This window comes from Anabrus simplex, chromosome 1, assembly GCF_040414725.1.
Source record: "Anabrus simplex isolate iqAnaSimp1 chromosome 1, ASM4041472v1, whole genome shotgun sequence".
Taxonomy (NCBI): domain Eukaryota; kingdom Metazoa; phylum Arthropoda; class Insecta; order Orthoptera; family Tettigoniidae; genus Anabrus; species Anabrus simplex.
The window spans coordinates 1,499,944,218-1,499,963,683 of NC_090265.1; the positions used below are offsets into that span (position 1 = coordinate 1,499,944,218).

General features: G+C 38.9%; 1 protein-coding gene across 2 annotated transcripts in view; it reads left to right on the forward strand.

The window, feature by feature from the left end:
• LOC136858446 (unconventional myosin-IXa) overlaps positions 1 to 19,466 on the forward strand; it is an 842,620-nt gene that overhangs the window by 772,967 nt on the left and 50,187 nt on the right. For both annotated transcript variants that reach the window (XM_067137995.2, XM_067137996.2), the window contains one exon: positions 19,159 to 19,439. In XM_067137995.2, the coding sequence (XP_066994096.2) occupies positions 19,159 to 19,439 (281 nt within the window). The remainder of the gene's footprint in view (positions 1 to 19,158; positions 19,440 to 19,466) is intronic.

Here is a 19,466-nt window from a genome sequence, read left to right on the forward strand (position 1 = left end):
AAATACGTCAGCCTCGTTTCGGTAGCTTTACATGCACATAAAAGAACTCCTACGGGACTAAATTCCAGTGCATCGGCATATCTGTAAACCGTAAAAGTAGTTATTAGGACATCAGAACTATCCAACTATCCAACAAGGATACCTCGTATGCAATTTTTTTTTTTCCAACATGCGTACATTTGATGTCGTGTTTGTACGGGTACAGTGAAAGATATAGACTATCTACTGTTTCAGAAGATGAGTGTATTAAAAGGCGTGAAAAAGACGAGAGAGCAAAAACAAAAACCTTTTCCACTGGGGCGTATTAAATAATGGTGTATTAACACTGCAATGGGACCATACCTCTTTTAGCCGTTATGAGAGCCATCCGGTCTCTGAGACCGGTCAATAATATATTTTAAAAACCTTTATCTATTTGTACATTTTCGAGTGCAGATTTATTTTAAATTAATAAGTACAAGGAATTTAAAATGCATCTCAGAAACTTTCATTTTTAAATTTTATTCGTACATGATTTAAATTAGAAAATAAAAGATAATCACAGAAAATGTAAATTGCAATCACAGAAACTTTCCTTTTAAAATGCCATTCGTGAAAATATTGATTTCTTTGTTTATAACATTGCCTATGCTTCTCTATACATTTAAAATATTCGGTTTCAACCGTACAGTATTTACAATGCGACTGCTGTCCAGTACAAATTTACACACTTTCTGCAGCACACTCAGTGCAAACCTTACGGGTATATTCAAGACAAATGGGGTTCAAACACTTTATACACTTGTATTGGGTTTTCCTTTCTCTTGCAGATGGGCATTTGCTGCATGTCTTCCTCTTTTCCAAACGCTCTGGACGTGCAGGAAGAACATCATTGTTTCCTAATGCCTTCGTGATGCTGTCTCTGACATCTCAACACAGGTTGGGTGTCTGAAGTCTTCTGTGAAGACATCAGCTAGACACATTACCTTATTAAAACAGTTTCAAAGTCTTTTGTGAACTGAAAATGTGTCATCAGTGGGCATCCTATGTAACTCGTGTACAAAATGAAACAGTTGATACTGGCAATGTTGGGATCCTATAAAACACAGCCAGTGGCCAGTGCCTTGTTCTACTTGATGAGTAAACCGTGCACTTCATATCCACAATGTCCACTCCACTCTTTGTTTCATTGTAGAAACATATCATTTCAGATTTAGTCTTTTCTGGGTCAGTTTCCACACTGTGGTGCATAATTGAGGTCAGTACAACAGCTTTGTTTCGTTTTGGCACGTATGACAATAGTATCTTCTGTCCATTGAATCCATACAAAGCGGATCCAACAGGCCTTCGCGGATATGGCAGGAACTGAGAAGGGATTTCTTTTTTATTCTTCTTCATTGTTCCCACAAAGGTTAAACCTCTTTTCTGCAGTTCATCAAGGAGTTCAGTGCTGGTAAACAAGTTGTCGGCAGTAATGTTTTATGTGACTGCCTTGAGTAAATTAAACAGTCGTAGGACTGCCTGTGTTGGTATGCCAAGTTTCTTCTCTATTGCTGTCAGGCCTACTCCGTCACTGTTTTTACCTGTGTATATATATGTATTGTATACATACGAAGTTTTGGCATCAACTAGACACATTTCCTTGATACCATATTTCTTTGACTTTTGAGGCATATATACTCTAAAAGCGCATATTCCACGGAAAGAGATAAGCATTTCATCAAACTTAACGCAATATTGCTGCTGGGAGTTTTCAATGAACTTTGCTTAGCGTGCGTCACCGCGTCATCAAATCGTAAACAGGCGATCAGAACTAAGTACCTTTTCTTTGTCATAGTCCCATGAAAAATAGGGCGGGATGTAGCGTCTTGAGTAAAAACTGATGTAATATCTTCATTGTTCGATTTCAAACCTGACTCCAACAATAACAGTCCAATTAGTGCATTTATTTCTTACATGTCAGTATTCCTGTAAGTACTTTTATTGGTGCTGTCACCTACTGACCCTCTATATTGGTGCTGTCACCTACTGACCCTCTAACTGCAGACAGCTTTATATTTGTATTAGCCACTACTTTATTCAGCATGCTGTCATCAAAGACAAGATTCCTTATGTCCAATTTTTGGAGATTTTGTCGTAGTTTTAGCTGGACCCCTAAGGCATGATAATCCGCCCCTTACAATGTTATGAGCAGGTGTTCTGACATTTCTTGGAGGCTCTTGACTACTCCATTGGAAGCCAGGTCGAAGATCGTTCCTTTTAGTTCTACCATAGTAAAAATCAGGTTGTAATTGGTTAGCTATAGCAACATCAGGCTCACCTTGAATATCAGGGATCTCCAACAGGTCTTTATCAGTTTCTAATTGAGAATCAGATCCTTCTGATTCTCTTTTCTTAGCTGTCACCACATAATCTGGATCCGCATCAGTCATCAATGAAATCACTGTCTTCAGATTCACTTTTATTACCCGACAATTCACTGTCTGTCAACTTTCGAATGCGATCTACAAAGTCTACGTCACTCCCGCGTACAGATCGACTTGTGGGAGGTTGATCCATTGCTGCTGGTAAAAGATAATGCACAGCACTTCACATGTTATTAGAGGCACCCTGTATGAGAGACCTGGCACTATAAGTACGTTACTAGAGCTATCCAGTATGTGGGACTGGTACGTGAGGAGTGGTGAAGGAACTGCGCAGGGAGCGACCTTGACCAAACAGGTTGGCCAATGTAGAAACATCAAATAAACTCCTGGTCTCACAGACTGTTGTCTCCATTAGTGTGTTAAAAGGTGTGTAAAACACCAGACAATGAATATAAAACATTTGCACTGGGGTCCATAAAAGTATCAGAGCATTATTTGCAGATCGCACTCTTTCTAAAACAAATCTCAGCTGAAGCTTTACATTTAGGAGCAGTAGGTTATTTAACATTGTTTGCTGGTCACACTCTTCGACCATGAATTATTTGGAGGTTAAACTCGGCCATGTGCAAGAGGATTACTTTGACAGTCATCTCAAATGCGACAGCACTTCGATCGTGTTCCAACATATGCGCCACCATTGAAACAGGCGGATGCCTGTCCACTAGGGTTGGGCACAATGTCCCGGTTTCGGCACAGGGTGCCGGTGCACAGTTATGTTCCGCTGTTCCAGAACACCGAGCGTCAATTGTTCCGAAACATTCTCAAGCAAGCCGGAGACACTGACTCGCTGTCCCATCAGAAGCGCCACTATGCACTGCCCTTCGCCTACTAGCTGAACTGTGCAGCGGGCGCACGGGACGCGGGACTGTAACATCACAGTGTAGAGAGAACTTCGAGAGGCAACATTACATGCTCCGCGCCCGTGGGAACTGGGAGTGTGCCTGTACGGAACGTGCTGTGTGGTGTGTGCCTGTGTGTAGTTATGGCCATGGTCCAGCATAAAGCTGCAGGGAACGTGAACGAACAGTCGGAACACTGAAATTCGCGCCCAATAATCACGTTTAAAGGCTGCTTTTAGGTTAAGATTTATCCGGTCAATATAAAATGCACATAACACAGTTACAATGGCAGTGCAGGTGTTTAAAAGTAACCAATTCAAGAATATTTTCACCGGTTGAATGCATCGGCCTGTATTGTGAGTAATTAGTGAGTAAATATCTCGAAAATTTCCCTCAACACTTTCTCGAGGATTGACGTTAAACATTAATTTGGACTTTAAGGAAACTTTTAAGCCCAAGAAAAATATGGGTCGTCGCTTTGGAATTAAAAATATAACTCGATGAATACATTGTTGTACTTTCGTGCTGTTAGGCCGGGCGCACATTGAGAAGCAGTTGGCCGCAGAGCAGGGAAGAGCAGAGCAGAACAGCACGAAGCTTACGAAATTGCGAAGTGGACGTGAGCGCACATTGCCACGCAGGGTCTCGTCGGTTTTCAGAAATAACATGTTTTCTTTAGACTCTGTGATACTGGGGCATCTAGTATAAAGAGGCTCTTTTTTCTTTTTCTTCAAGCATTTGCGATTTTTCTCATTTTGTTTGTCATCTTCACAATTTCCCTTGTGCTGATGGCAACGCGGTTATTCAGCTTAAGACAATCGCAATAAAAACCTTCGCCAGTTTACAAGACTGAACAATATTTCTATGTTACCGATGTTCGGCGTTCATATGGACTAAGCAAACAATTTAATTCATGATTATTTTTTATATTTTTTACGTCGCACCGACACAGATAGGTCTTATGGCAATGATGGAATAGGAAAGGGCTAGGAATGGGAAGGAAGCGACCGAGGCCTTAATTAAGGTACAGCCCCCCAGCATTAGCCTGGTGTGAAAATGGGAAACCACGGAAAACTATCTTCACGGTTGCCGACAGTGGGGTTCGAACCCCCTATCTCCCGAATGCAAGCTCATAGCAAGGCGATCCTAACCGCACGACCAACTTGCATGGTAAATTCATTAATAGGATCACAGTGGGGGAGAGGGAAAAATATGTATTTACAAATGTACTGCTAGATTTTCATCTAGTTGACACAAGATACTAAAATCAATCAATATTGACAATCTGTTGTGAACGCGTTTGCATTTATATTTGACAAGACATGATAAATGATTTTCCGTATTTATCTCTTCACATAAATGTGATGATGGATGACGGCGACGGAGTCGGCGATGATGATCTCCATAATCAGCATTAGATCTTTGTCTTAAATTCTATATGTTGCGAGAACTTGGGTCATGGATTGTTTCATAGATATATGAGGATTACATTCTTTTGTTTGCTGTTTGTTTAACGTCGCACTACCATATCGAAGGTTTTCGGCGACGGAAGAAGGGTGGAAGATTGGGAAGGTAGAGGGCATGGCCTTAAGGTACAGCCCCAGCATTTGCCTAGTGTGAAAATAGGAAACCACGGAAAACCATCTTCAGGGCTGCCGACAGTGGGGTTCGAACCCACTATCTCCCGAATGCAAACTCACAGATGCGCGACCCTAACCGCACGACCACTTGCTCGGTGGATTACATTTTAGGCCTTTCTCTATACTACCTTGTTACGCATGGTGAATAAAATGATTTATAGCCTAGACCAGGGATGGCGAACCTATGCCACGCGTGTCATTAGGTGACACGCGAACACGATTTCAGTGGCACACCACATGACCATCTTAACATTTTTATGTACGTTTTGTACTCTTAGACTATACATATCTCATCCATCGTACAGTCATAGTGTTTCAGGTTTAAGAAATAAATACCGAATATCTAAATTCTAGTTCCGTTCAAACGTGCATTATGGCAACACTACAACACCCACAGGTCCTGAAGTCAAGTGAAATAAATGTCAGTTGCAGCCGACGAGCCATTCGCTCACCCATATCAAGTGAATTAGTGAAATTGGGCTTGTGTATGGTTGCCAGCATCGTGTAGATTTTCGTAGTGAGTAACTGTTTATTGTTGTGAATTTTGTAAGACAAATAGTTGCCAAGAAATGATCCCAATATTGAGATATGGAGAAAGTATCGCACTTTATTTCCAAACCTCATATTGCACAAATGACTTTTTTTTTTTTTTTTGAATGGTTATATATTGGCAGTTTAGAAATGGAGTTGACTGAATTTTAAGAAAGCATGTATGGGTGAAAATTTCGTACAGTTTGATGAAGCATTAGTGAAAATCGAGTATGCTGTGGATGGTGAATACTCTCTCCAGAAGCCGGAGAACTTAATACATGAACAGTGGAACAGTCTCCCACAAAAGTTTTTGGCCATGAAGAAACTTGCTACAGCGCTACTTACTTTGTTTGGGTCATCATACTCCTGCAAGCAGATATTTTCTACAGTGAACATTGTGAAGACAAGTTATGAACCTAACATAAATGACAAAGCTACTAACTATTTTTGCGGTATTCGCAAAATACGACCATGAAACATGCAACCACATGTATTTGGTATTTTACAATATATATATGTAATATATTATGAAACACAATTAATTAGGGAAGGAAGTCGGTGGTAGCGGTGGTTAGTAGGGGTAGAGGTTGTATCCATTACAAACGAAAATAACAAGTGGCACAGTAAACAGTTGAGAATAATAATCCAGACCTAAAATGGCACACTAGTTGGAAAAGGTTTGCCATCCCTGGCCTAGACTGTAGTGCCTTATTCCCTGAATTTACATACCGATTTTCATTAAATTCTGTTCAGTCATTTACTGACGAACATACATACTTACGTACACATATACGTAAATACTGCATTGCAGTCCACATGATTCACATAGTACCTACAAAACATGGTGAGACTGAATGGCTATGGTAATTTTCTCCTCCATTTCTTAACTAACTGCGTGACACGTGCGCAGGAAACTGTGTTTCGAAGACATCGCGTGGTAGGCGGAAGTACGTGCAGAACCGGCCTGCCCTGTCTGTCAACTTGCGATGGTGCAATGATTTGTGTGGATTACAAAAATCTGCTCTGCGCTGCACTGCTTTAGCTGCTTCGCCTGCGTCCCAAAGTGCGCCCCGCCTTATGCTCTCTGCACTTCGAATTCCTTCCCTCTCAACTTCCATTTACTTTCTTCAATATCTCGAAAATTTCCCTCAACACTTTCTCGGGGATTGATGTTAAAAATTAATTTGGACTTTAAGGAAACTTTTAAGTCCAAGAAAAGTACGGGTCATCGCTTTAGAATTAAAGATATAACTGGATGAAAAAATGTTGACACTCCAACACAGGGCGGCACACAGCCGGTATCGACAGGCAGACAGCCAAGGCCAACTAATCTATCTAGTGCGGCCTTGGCACAGCACGTTTGGTTCAGGCACATCCAGCTGAAGCGGAGCATGTCCTGTTGCCTCTCGAAGTTCTCTCTAGGACGCAGTTACAATCCTGTGTCCCGTGTCTCGGCACTCTGTACCGAAACACTCCGCCTCAAGTTCCTAATGTTGCAGAACAAGTGAATGTTCCGGTCTGCCCAACCCTACTGACCACTTCCTGAATTTTAATTTTGTCTTCATTAGTAAGAGATATCACAACTTTTACAGTTATCCATAACTGGGCTACACAATAATATGACCCCACTAGTCAAATTCACACAATTATGTTCCTCATTCAAACATAGGCAATCACGGGACAAATATTCGCTACCTTCGCGGTATCACTCAACACAGAATAAATTTCTAATTTCCGAATGGAATGTGAAATACAAGCACAAACAGGCTTTCTAGGTATTTCAGCAATATCAGTGAAAACCGGAGAGCAGAACAACTTTCTTGAGGCTAACGGCTTCCTCCCCGAACGTGTAATTTACCCTGTAAAGTTCAGGGATTCAAGGCCAATTTCTTTTTTTCACGCAACTTTCTCCGACCGGCCTCCTGTGGCGAGGACTCTAATCTGTGTTAGATATCTGTTCCTTTCAAAGGGACAAAGAACATTTTTAGGGCTAGGAAAAATGTGATCGTACTACACGGTAATAGTGAAAATCTGTGACGCGATAAGTGATAATACATACATTACATTATCATTATAGACTGTTATGCCTTTCAGCATTCAGTCTGCAAGCCTCTGTGAATTTACTAAACATCACCATAATCCTGTATTTGCAACTAGTGCTGTGGTATCATTAGTTCTATAACTCTTATCTTTAAATCATTAGAAACTGAGTCTAACCATCATCGCCTTGGTCTCCCTCTACTTCTCTTACCCTCCATAACAGAGTCCATTATTCTCCTAGGTAACCTATCCTCCTCCATTCACCTCCCATGACCCCACCACCAAAGCCGATTTATGCGTAAGGCTTCATCCATCGAGTTCATTCCTAAAATAGCCTTTATCTCCTCATTCCGAGTACCTTCTTGCCATTGTTCCCACCTGTTTGTACCAGCAATCATTCTTGCTACTTTCATGTCTGTTACTTCTAACTTATGAATAAGATATCATGAGTCCACCCAGCTTTCACTCCCGTAAAGCAAAGTGGGTGTGAAAACAGACTGATGTAAAGATAGTTTTGTCTGGGAGCTGACTTCCTTCTTACACAATACTGTTGATCGCAACTGCGAGCTCACTGCATTAGCTTTACTGCACATTGATTCAATCTCACTTACTATATTACCATCCTCGGAGAACACACAACCTAAATACTTGAAATTATCGACCTGTTCTAGCTTTGTATCACCAATCTGACATTCAGTTCTGTTGAATTTCTTACCTACTGACATCAATTTAGTCTTCGAAAGGCTAATTTTCATACCATACTCATTGCACTTTTTTTTTCAAGTTCCAAGATATTTGACTGCAGGCTTTTGGCACAATCTACCATTAAGACTAAGTCATCAGCATAGGCCAGACTGCTTACTAAATTTCCACCTAACTGAATCCCTCCCTGCCATTTTATACCTTTCAGCAGATGATCCATGTAAACTACGAACAGCAAAGGTGAAAGATTACAGCCTAGTCTAACCGCTATAAGTACCCTGAACCAAGAGCTCATTCTACTGTCAATTCTCACTGAAGCCCTATTGTCAACATAAATGCCTTTGATTGATTTTAATAATCTACCATTAATTCCATAGTCCTGAAGTATGGCGAACAACTTTTCCCTCGGTACCCTGTCATATGCTTTCTCTAGATCTCTAGATCTCACGTAGCATTTTTCAGTTGCCTGGCGCATACTGAAAATCTGATCCTGACAGCCTCTCTGTGGTCTGAAATCACACCGGTTTTCATCCAACTTCCTCTCAATTACTGATCGCACCCTCCCTTCCAAGATGCCAGTGAATACTTTGCCAATGAGATACCTCGATAGCTGTTGCAATCCTTCCTGTTCCCTTGCTTATAGATAGGTGGAATTACTGTTTTTGTCCAATCCGAAGTACTCCATGCTAATCTTACTACTCTATGAAGCCATTTCATCCCTTCCTTCCCACTATACTTCACCATTTCAGGTCTAATTTCATCTATTCCTGCTGCTTTATGACAATGGTGTTTATTTAACATCCTTTCCACTTCCTCAAGTGTAATTTCACCAACATCACTTTCCTCCTCCCCATGAGTTTGGCTGTTCACAACACCACCAGGAAGATTTCCTTTTACGTTGAGAAGATGTTCAAAATATTCCCCTACCAGGCGAGTTGGGCGTGCGGTGAGTCTATGAGTCTATTTATGTAACCACTATAAGTGGAAATAAAAGTATTGAATAGGTGGATTAAATTAAAACACACTGGGCGAGTTGGCCGTGCGCGTAGAGGCGCGCGGCTGTGAGCTTGCATCCGGGAGATAGTAGGTTCGAATCCCACTATCGGCAGCCCTGAAGATGGTTTTCCGTGGTTTCCCATTTTCTCACCAGGCAAATGCTGGGGCTGTACCTTAATTAAGGCCAAGGCCGCTTCCTTACAAATCCTAGGCCTTTCCTACCCCATCATCGCCATAAGACCTATCTGTGTCGGTGTGACGTAAAGCTGCTAGCAAAAAAAAAAAAATTAAAACACCTTTATTGTTGTTGAACTGTAAATTTTCAAAACGGACCAAAAATGAGATTTATAACATGTAATTTTCCCATCTTTACAAACAGTTGTTCCCTTGCTGTTTCTACTACAGCATCCCTGTATGCACCCATTCTCTTTCTATATCCTAAACCTGCTTACTGTCTACTGTTCGAAACTACTCACTAATCATATCCATGTACTTCTGTCTAATTTCCTCGTCCTAGAGATTTTCTACCCTTATTTGTTTGCAGACAGATTTCGCTTTCTCTACCCTAGGCCTAGAGATACTTAGTTCACTACAGATCAGATAGTGGTCTGTATCATCAAAAAATCCCTGGAAAACTGGTACATTCCTAACAGATTTCCTGAATTCGAAGTCGGTTAAGATATAGTCTATTATGGATCTGGTACCCCTAGCCTCCCATGTGTAGCAGTAGCCTTATGCTTGAAGAATGTATTCGTAACTGCTAAACCCATACTAGCACAGAAATCTAGCAAACACTTCCCATTTCCATTAACTTCCATATCTTCCCCACATTTACCAATCACCCTTTCATACCCTTCAGTTCTATTTCCATATCGTGCATTGAAATCGCCCATTAGCACTACTCCATCCTTGCTGTTGTCCCTGACCACGATGTCACTCAATGCTTCATATAACTTGTCAACTTCACATGGTGAATACACTGAGATAATTCTCGTCCTAATTCCCCCAGTTGCCAAATCTACCCACATTATTCGCTCATTTACGTGCCTAACAGAAACTATGTTGCGTGCAATGGTGTTCTTGATAAACAGCCCTACACCATACTTTGCCCCTCCTTTTCTAACACCCGTCAAGTACACTTTATAATCTCCTATCTCTTCCTCATTATCTCCCCTTACCCGAATATCACTTACTCCTAGCACATCCAGATGCATCCTCTTTGCTGACTCAGCTAGTTCTACTTTCTTTCTTCCATAAGCCCCATTAATATTGATAGCTCCCCAAAGAATTCCATTTCATTCGCCAAGTTGTTTCCAAGGAGTCCCTCGCCTGTCAAATGGGAGTGGGACTCCGTTACTCCCATAGGTCCGAGGCTTGCTTAAAATGTTCTGAGCTTGGTAAATTCATGAAGCAGGACGCTACCCTACTTACACATAGTCCAAGTGAAGATCTCTCCTCTAACGGGTTATGGACCACTGGTGGATTGTGTAGCCCTAGCCGCCTGAGCACAAGGAGAGCCATAACTCAGAATTTGTCCGAGATGCCCACTCCCATTCCATAGCAACAGGTATCCCGACTCTCAGGACCACTTACTAGGCCACTCAGCCATTGTCCATGGTTCACAAACAAGGACGTGACTACAGTAACCCCAGTAACCCTTCCTTCTTCTTTTTTTTTTTTTTTTTTTTTTTTTTTTTTTTTTTTTTTTTTTTTTTTTTTAACGACGTGAATCGGGACTTCAAATTTACAACATGCTAACCAAGAAATTGTTTTAATGAGGAAATCCCTAACAAGGTTTTCGCTGTATTTTCTTGCATCTGGTTAAATTTGAGAAAGGCTCCCGTGTAAATTTATAGTGAAAATGTTATCATTACTCTACTGGTGCTTGAAATATATTTCTACGATGCATATAAGGTTAAGTTAGGTTAGATGACTCTGTTTGAATAAGAAAACTGAAATGTTTGCCACAGAAGCCACTAGAGAGATACTGCTCCAATTTTTCATGTTGAAATGTATCGTACACTTTCATTTTGTCTCGGAATTAGAAGAAAAACTAACAAGTAAACTGTAGTATGTAAATTGCGACAGCGCAAGTTTTGAACAAACTGATGCCGTTTCCTACCGATTTTTATGCGTGTTATAGCGAGTAAATTTCCCGTCATTATGAATTCTCGCTATAACGGACTTCAAATCAAATCAAAATACTTTATTTGCAAATGAGGTCTCTAACTACATTTTAAGTTATAAAGAAGAGGAGACATTTTTCCTAAAATACATTATTATACAATTTACATTAACATTTTTGTCTGTACATTGCTCAAAATTTTAAAAAGGATGGTATTTCTATATCAGTTGTGTTCATAGTAAAAAGGAAATGCACTTCTTAATTTTTTGTAATTTCTGTCTCTTTGTATATATGTATGTTCACACGCTTCACGAGAAAAGGCTGAAGAGAATTTAATGAAAATCAGTATGCAAAGTTGGAAAATAAGTCTCTACAATCTAGGCCTAAAATTTAATTCTCAAATATTTGTTATTAGTGGTCCTATCTTAATGAAAATCGGTAGGCAAAGTTGGGGAATAAGTCGCTACAGTGTAGAGCATAAATAATTATATTCATGCGGAGTGAGAAGGCCTAAAATTTAATTCTCAAATATTTGTTATTAGTGGTCGTATCGATAAATACTACATAACTAAAGTTATATAGTATTAAATTTCCGATCATTTATGTCTTACACATTTTGACCATATCAGCTATGATCACAGAGATATTCATTAATTTGGATTTTTGTTACTAAGTCTATCTTATTGCCGAGTCACGAGAAAATGGGTAAACAGAATTTAATAAAAATGAAATGACGTATGGGTTTTGGTGCTGGGAGATCCCAGGACAGTTTCGGCTCGCCAGGTGAAAGTCTTTTGATTTGTCACCCATAGCCAACTTGCGCGTCGTGATGAGGATGAAATGATGATGAAAACAACACATTCACCCAGCCCCCTGCTAGGAAAATTTACCAATAATGGTTAAAATTCCCGACCCTGCCGGGAATCGAATCCAGGACCCTTGTGACCAAAGGCCAGCATGCTAACCATTTAGCCATGGAGCCGGACAACAGAATTTAATGAAAACCGGTATGTAAAGTCGGAGAATAAGGAACTACACTCTACGCTATAAGTAATTTTATAAGACACTCTGATATCACAGAGTTGAAAGAAAACTAAATGTGAGGGCCTACAATATAGAGCGCTCATAAAATTGATCAATAATAACATTACCTTGACCATTGTTAATTGTCGTATGACCGAGCTCGATAGCTGCAGTCGCTTAAGTGCGGCCAGTATCCAGTATTCGGGAGATAGTAGGTTCAAACCCCACTGTCGGCAGCCCTGAAAATGGTTTTCCGTGGTTTCCCATTTTCACACCAGGCTGTACCTTAATTAAGGCCACAGCCGCTTCCTTCCCACTCCTAGCCCTTCCTTGTCCCATCGTCGCCATAAGACTTATCTGTGTCGGTGCGACGTAAAGCAGCTAGCAAAAAAAAAAAAAAAAAAATGTCGTATGCTTTCTATCTTCTGTTGCCACTTATCTCTGATAGATAGGATTACTGCTGCGTACCGAGGTTTTTTTGCTTTACGTCGCACCGACACAGATAGGTCTTATGGCAACGATGGTATAGGAAAGGGCTAGGAGTGTGAAGGAAGCAGCCTTGGACTTAGTAAGGTACAGCCCAGCATTTGTCTGGTGTGAAAATGGGAAACCACGGAATACCATCTTCAGGGCTGCCGACAGTGGGTTCGAATCCACTATCTGTTGGATTCAAGCTCAAAGCTGTGAGCCCCTGACCACACAGCCAACTCATCCAGTCGTACAAAGTGTAACAGCCTGCCTGAATATTGGTGAGAAGTAGATGGGGAGTTAGATAAATTTGTTCTCTAGCATGCCATTCCCTGGTTCATAAATTTTCTGATACTTCTAGTACGTAACACACTGGTTCATCATAGCATTCGAGCTATTCGATCCATACTCTGAGGCACTGATTGGAATGAGCAGTATGCATATTTAACGGAATAATGGCAGAGAAGTGTTCACAGCTGTCAGCGGCCTGGTCACTCCAGCTCTGGAACTTTGGACTGTTAGATCAGCACTGTAGTACTGATATAGATGTTGATTCCCATAGGGAATGTGAGAAAATTTACGGTTTTTCATTTGATCGAGTTTTTTATATGATAACATTGCTTTTAATCGCTACATTCCTTCTGACGTTTTTGTAATTACCTATGTTGACTTCAGTTAGGAAGACCACAAAGGCAAGTCTTTCTGAGAATCCCATAGCAAAGCATAGGTACATCAGCTAGTCCCTAATAAATTTATATTATTTACAAAATTCTACTCGTAATATCTTCTGTACTTACACACATAATGAACTCATATACAGTATGTGGAATCGCTTCAAATAATGCTATACAATTTTGTTATAAGATTTAAATGTACATTGCTTCGCTCCCACCCCATTTTGGTACCGAACGTGTATAATGACCTGCTGCATCTTAACCAGAGTCCCTTTTGCCACTGCTTTTCAGAGTTCCTGAAGGGCCTTCACAGCTACCGTAGCAGTCCTAGGGCCCTTGAAGTCCCCACTGTACTTCACCCCTACAGGCAGTCCCCTACTTCAGCTGTCCAGTCTCCATGGACAAGGGGATGGAATTAATTTATTCACCAAAATTCTTTATTACAATAACCTACACAGGTCGAATGCCCTCTAACATTTCCTTTCTCTGTTGCCGTTTATTCTTTTCTTCAATATCTGTACAGATTTTGGAAAAGGATCAAACACTTTCCCAGGTAAACTGTTCCACTCCTTCACGCCCTTCCCAGTGTATGAAAATTTACCCCAATCATTTCTGCTAAAATCCCATCTAATTTTATACTTGTGATCAGCCCTGCTGATATAATTATTTTTCAGCTGAAGCCTCTCACGGATTTCTCCCCATGCTTCCTCTCCTGTATAGGCTCTTTATAATCCTATAAGTCTAGTTTTCTCCCTTCTCTTACTTAAAGCTTCCCCCTCAATTAACTGTAACATTTCTGATACACTACTTTTTCTCCTGAAATCTTCCATTACAAATCTTGCTGCTTTCCTCTGCACACCATCTATTTCTTTTATTAGGTATTCCTGGTGAGGATTCCAAACACGGTTTGCATATTCCAATAATGGATGAACCATACTTAAGTAACTTTTCTCTTTTAATTCTTTGTTGCATCCTTTAAGTAGCCTCATTACGACATATAACGATCTGTATGCTTTCCCGACAGTGTCGTCAATATGACCCTTCCAGTGCAAATCACTTTCAAATCTCACACCGAAGTATTTGCACTTGCCATCTTTTGGGGCAGTTACCTCATCCAAAATATATTTAAATTTATAGTTTTTAAGCTCCTGTTTGTAAATGTTGTGACAATTGATTTGCCTCCATTAATCATCATATTATTCTCTTCAACCCATTGTTGGATACTGTCAAGGTCCCTTTGTAATTCTGTACAATCCTCTGTGTTATTAATTTCCCTATAAACAATAATATCATCTGCATACAATCTTATTTTTGATGTTATATTGTTCCCTAAATCATTTGCATATATTAAGAATAATAATGGGCCAATTTTACTACCCTGTGCAAATTCTTTCCAAACTTTCTCTTCCTCTGATACATAATTTCCTACTTTGACTTTATGAACCCTTCTACTGTATTTTAAAGATAAGAGGTCTAGAACAAAATGAGGCTACAGATATAGTTTCAAATAGGGATTGTGGTAGCATTCAGTAAATTGACAGAGATTTGCATACTGAATGCTGAAAGGTACTGACAAAGGGGGCAATTTTGGACACAGAGGTGGTTTCAAACAGCATCGTAGATTTGCATTTTTTGTTGCATAGCAATGAGTTGCCGCTGCTTTGCACTTTCACACACGAATTAGGTTGACCTTGTGGTTATGTTTCCTGTATTCCACATTTTTTATAACAAGTTGACTTCATACTTTGGGAAATTTCCATTGTGCACTGACATTTTTGAAAGCTCATTCATTATCATTATGTGGATACATTTGATTGTCGTGACCGGAAGGAATATATTACAGTATAACTATGGTTCTTAGTGAGATCAACTGACTGAAGTGTTTATAAATGATCGCTGTGGAATTTTGATGTGATTTAGTGAAAAGTAGTGTTTTACTCACATTGCAACGCCACCCTGAGATGACAAAGAATGATGATACGCTCAACAACGCCATAGGGTAACATGCACGACAATGATTAAAGGACAAAACAATAATACAATACAGCAACTCAGATAATTATATAACTTGACATAAGTGGAAGCAAGAATCTGTGCTGAAAACCCATCCCATAAAAAAAAAGTCTGAGATCTTGGGAACTACTGAGCCAGTCATCAAAAAATGACACCAGTCTTCTTAAAAAAAATGACTATAATATCAAGGAATGGATAACATTACAGATAAATAAAATTTGAAAACTTTTAACTTATTTTGTAAAATAAGGAAAAATGTAAAACGAGTAAACAGATCAGTAATAATACAATTACAATCTTGCAAAATTAATAAGTAGATGAATAAAATTAAAATAAATATAGTAATTTAAAATAATTCTACTCTATTAACAAATAAAAATTGTACATCATTACCTGACTTTGACTTAACAAGGTTTGACAATTCATTAATTTAATAAAATTTTATGAGGAATGAAACGTAGGATATATAACCATGAGTGGCTTTTGACTATCCCCAGTGGAGGAAACATTCACATGGTCAGAAGCATAGTTCCATAAATCATCACACGAAAATGAAGTCCCCAAAATATTTAACACACAACTAGCCCAAGATTTAAGAAAGGATCGAACACAAATAATAAAACACAATTCCTGCATAAAAACAAGTCAACTAAATTAATATTCATAGTGAAATAGAGTACAAGGCAGGTCCGGTAACCCAATGCGTCAACATACACCAAGAGTCAAACACGATCTCCTGTCAAGACCAAAAACAATTAATCATAACATTAGGGACGAAATTCCAAGATAAGTACAAAGTACGACGACACAGTTACGTAATTGGACAAGGCAGAGATAAGATAATACAACAATGTGAAAAAAAGATAAGGATAGCGAACGTTAGGAACCTTCCACCAAGGACAGTCCAAAAACCTCAACGAAATAATATAGTTTTAAATGAATTACTTTTTTAAAATATTACATTATAAAACATAATCTAGAAATAAACCTACTTAATATGAAGTTTAAATAAATTTATAATATGTAGACACACAATTTGAAAATTATTTACGTATGGGAAAGTAATATTTGTGTTTGACATAAAATTTTAAGGAAATGAATGTTTTGGAAATAATAAGGGTAAATAAGAACTTATCAAACATGAATTAATGGATAATAGTGATAATCAGACCATATAAACCTTAGGTATCTTAGAGATAATTACCAAAATGAATTTAACATTTATGAAAACTAATATAATGTTGATAATTATATATTAAGTAAGAAGGAAAAAATGGTGAGAAACAGTGATTACGCAGTGCATAGGTCAACACACGGTCACTATGGAGTTGAAACCAACGTAATTTATACCAGTTAATCCAGAACAAAATGATGAAATGAAAACTAGCACTAACATGTGGCAAGGATTACCATAGCAATAACCAGCAAAAAATATTAAATAGCAATAACACACGCACCAAGGAAATAATACCAGGAAACACACAAAATGAGCAGAATAAAAATATATATGAGAAGGGTAAATTAAAATTTAGGAAAAGCCAAAAGAATTTCACGGTTACCCTTCAACAATAGGCATCATTCACATGGTACAAACATGGCACACAAACGGTATACAGAAAAGAGAATACAGACTCAGGAAATCTCACCACAAGAAACACACAAAATAAATTAAACAACAAATAAAGTAATATAACATGAACAGAAGAAATATCATGAAATGAGTACTTACATCCGTAGCGAGATATCCAAGGTAACTTACCGGTATCGACCTATGCACTGGTAACACCCAAAAAGAAAAGTTTAAAACAAATTTAAAACCTTGCATATGATATTTATATATTAACATTGAAACCAAAAAATACTAATCCCTAAACGGGATACACTAGTACATTTTATCCGACCCCAGTCGGATGGTCCTTCATATTACAAGATGAAGACAGAGACATGGTCTCAAAATGTCCACACGCAACCAGTTCCAACAGCAGACAGTCTCTTTCCCAAGTGAGAGCACTAGTGTCTAGCGATCATTGTATGCTCTGGAAATAAGAGTCCATACACAAGACTAGTTATACAGTCCACACACAGATGTCGTCAGAATTCGCTTTGCCGTCTCATACACAACACATACAGGCAACACTGAGAAATGTTGCAGAATAACTCGACGATATGCCACATTAGTCTCATATGTAATGAGCAGGAGAAAACGTAGATAAATGTTCCATGCACCTTCGCATTTCAGATAGGCCATGCTATACAGACATGTAATTTTATTATACGGCTTCACGAATAGAGTCAGATCACGAATTATATATATGTTACTGTAATAACGCCACAACATTTTATTGAAAATTGAATGCAGTCTGGATGATTTCGGACAATGCCTAGAAATTACCAGAGGCAGAAAGGAGCTACTACAAGGTGTAATTGCAAATGAAGACTATTAGAAACAGCCTTATGCGATATTAAAAGTGGCAAGTTGTCTTAAAGGAAAGCATTTGATTTGTATAGTATACCTTGGTCCACCCTACAAAATAAACAGCAGAAAGTACATCTGAAAACAATGGGAGGACAACCAGTGTTAAATGAGGAAGAAGGAAATGCTCAAGGAAGCTTGTTGCCCTCCAGCACAACCTGCTACTTCCCGCCACCGCAAATGAAATGTTCTTCCTGGGAAGTCGATTTTTGGCCATGAATTCCGCCGAGATGAAAGCAGTGCCGAAACAAGTGATAGTGCGGGCAACAGCAGTGAAAATGAATGCGATGAAACGCACAATGAAGGTAATGACCAAGGTAATGACGTTCTGTTTTGCAAGAAGAGGCTTTCCTTGTTGCATATTATAAATACAAGTTGAACAAAGAGCATATGAGGCAGTATTTTGGCGTGGCCTCAATAATTCATTTAAGGGATGTGGATGTCAAATACTTGCGCCCACTTAACAACAACAGAAAAGTGTTTGTGTTCCTTAACATCCCCGATGAAGATATAATAGCTAAATAACAAATTTCGAAAATACTTCCAGCCCAAGTTGAGAAAACATGAATGTTTATTTTCAGAGAAAATGTATTTTAGATTTATAGGCCATGGCAAGTACATGTTCATTGTATCATTTGTAAGAAAAATTATTAAGATCTTTCAGTAGGATTTCTGTGCAGTTTATAACTATTAATATTTCAATTTAGACTGGAAAATTTTACATTTACCTTGTCAGAAAATAAAGATCTATCAGTAGCACATTAAAATTATCATCACAGTGATGATAACCAGCTAGTTATATACTGGACACCCACAGAACACTTTAAATATCACAACACTAAAGCAGAAAGAACGTAGAATTAAAATAAAGGACTATTTGTGTCCGAAATCAAAGAGTACACTTTGAAACTTCAGACAGCAGTTGAGAAAGTGTGTACGTCCGAAATTACCCTGATGTATGGGGTGAATTCGGACACTCCTTATTGTTTTCTTAGGAACACATATGTCGGCATATATTTTTTGTTTGTAGGGTATTGTTGAAATTGGAGATATTCCTCATTATACGGATGACAAACAATACAATTTAAGATTCCCTTTGTGAGTTAAGATGAAAATAACCTCAAAACTGTCCAAAATCACCCTATTTGATGGGATAACAAAATATAATGAAAATGTATGTAGTACGTATCATAGTTGCCTTTTTGGTTGCTTATGAATTATTATTGCAGGTGACGTCCAAGGTGAAGGAACTGAAAACTCGCATTGAAGAAGGGAACATAGATGAAGTAAACTTTGAGAACTACCATGTTCATGTTCTTGCTGCTGTTCTCAAGAGCTTTGTTCGAGAGATGCCAGAGCCTCTTCTAACATTTGATAGTTATGAGGACTTCCTCAGAGCTGCTAGTTTAACTGATCCACAAGACAGAATCTCAACTCTGTTTGCTATACTCAAAAAGCTTCCAAAACCAAACTTTGATCTCATGGAAAGGCTCATATTTCACTTAGCAAGGTAAGTTAACGTCTTTAATTACACATT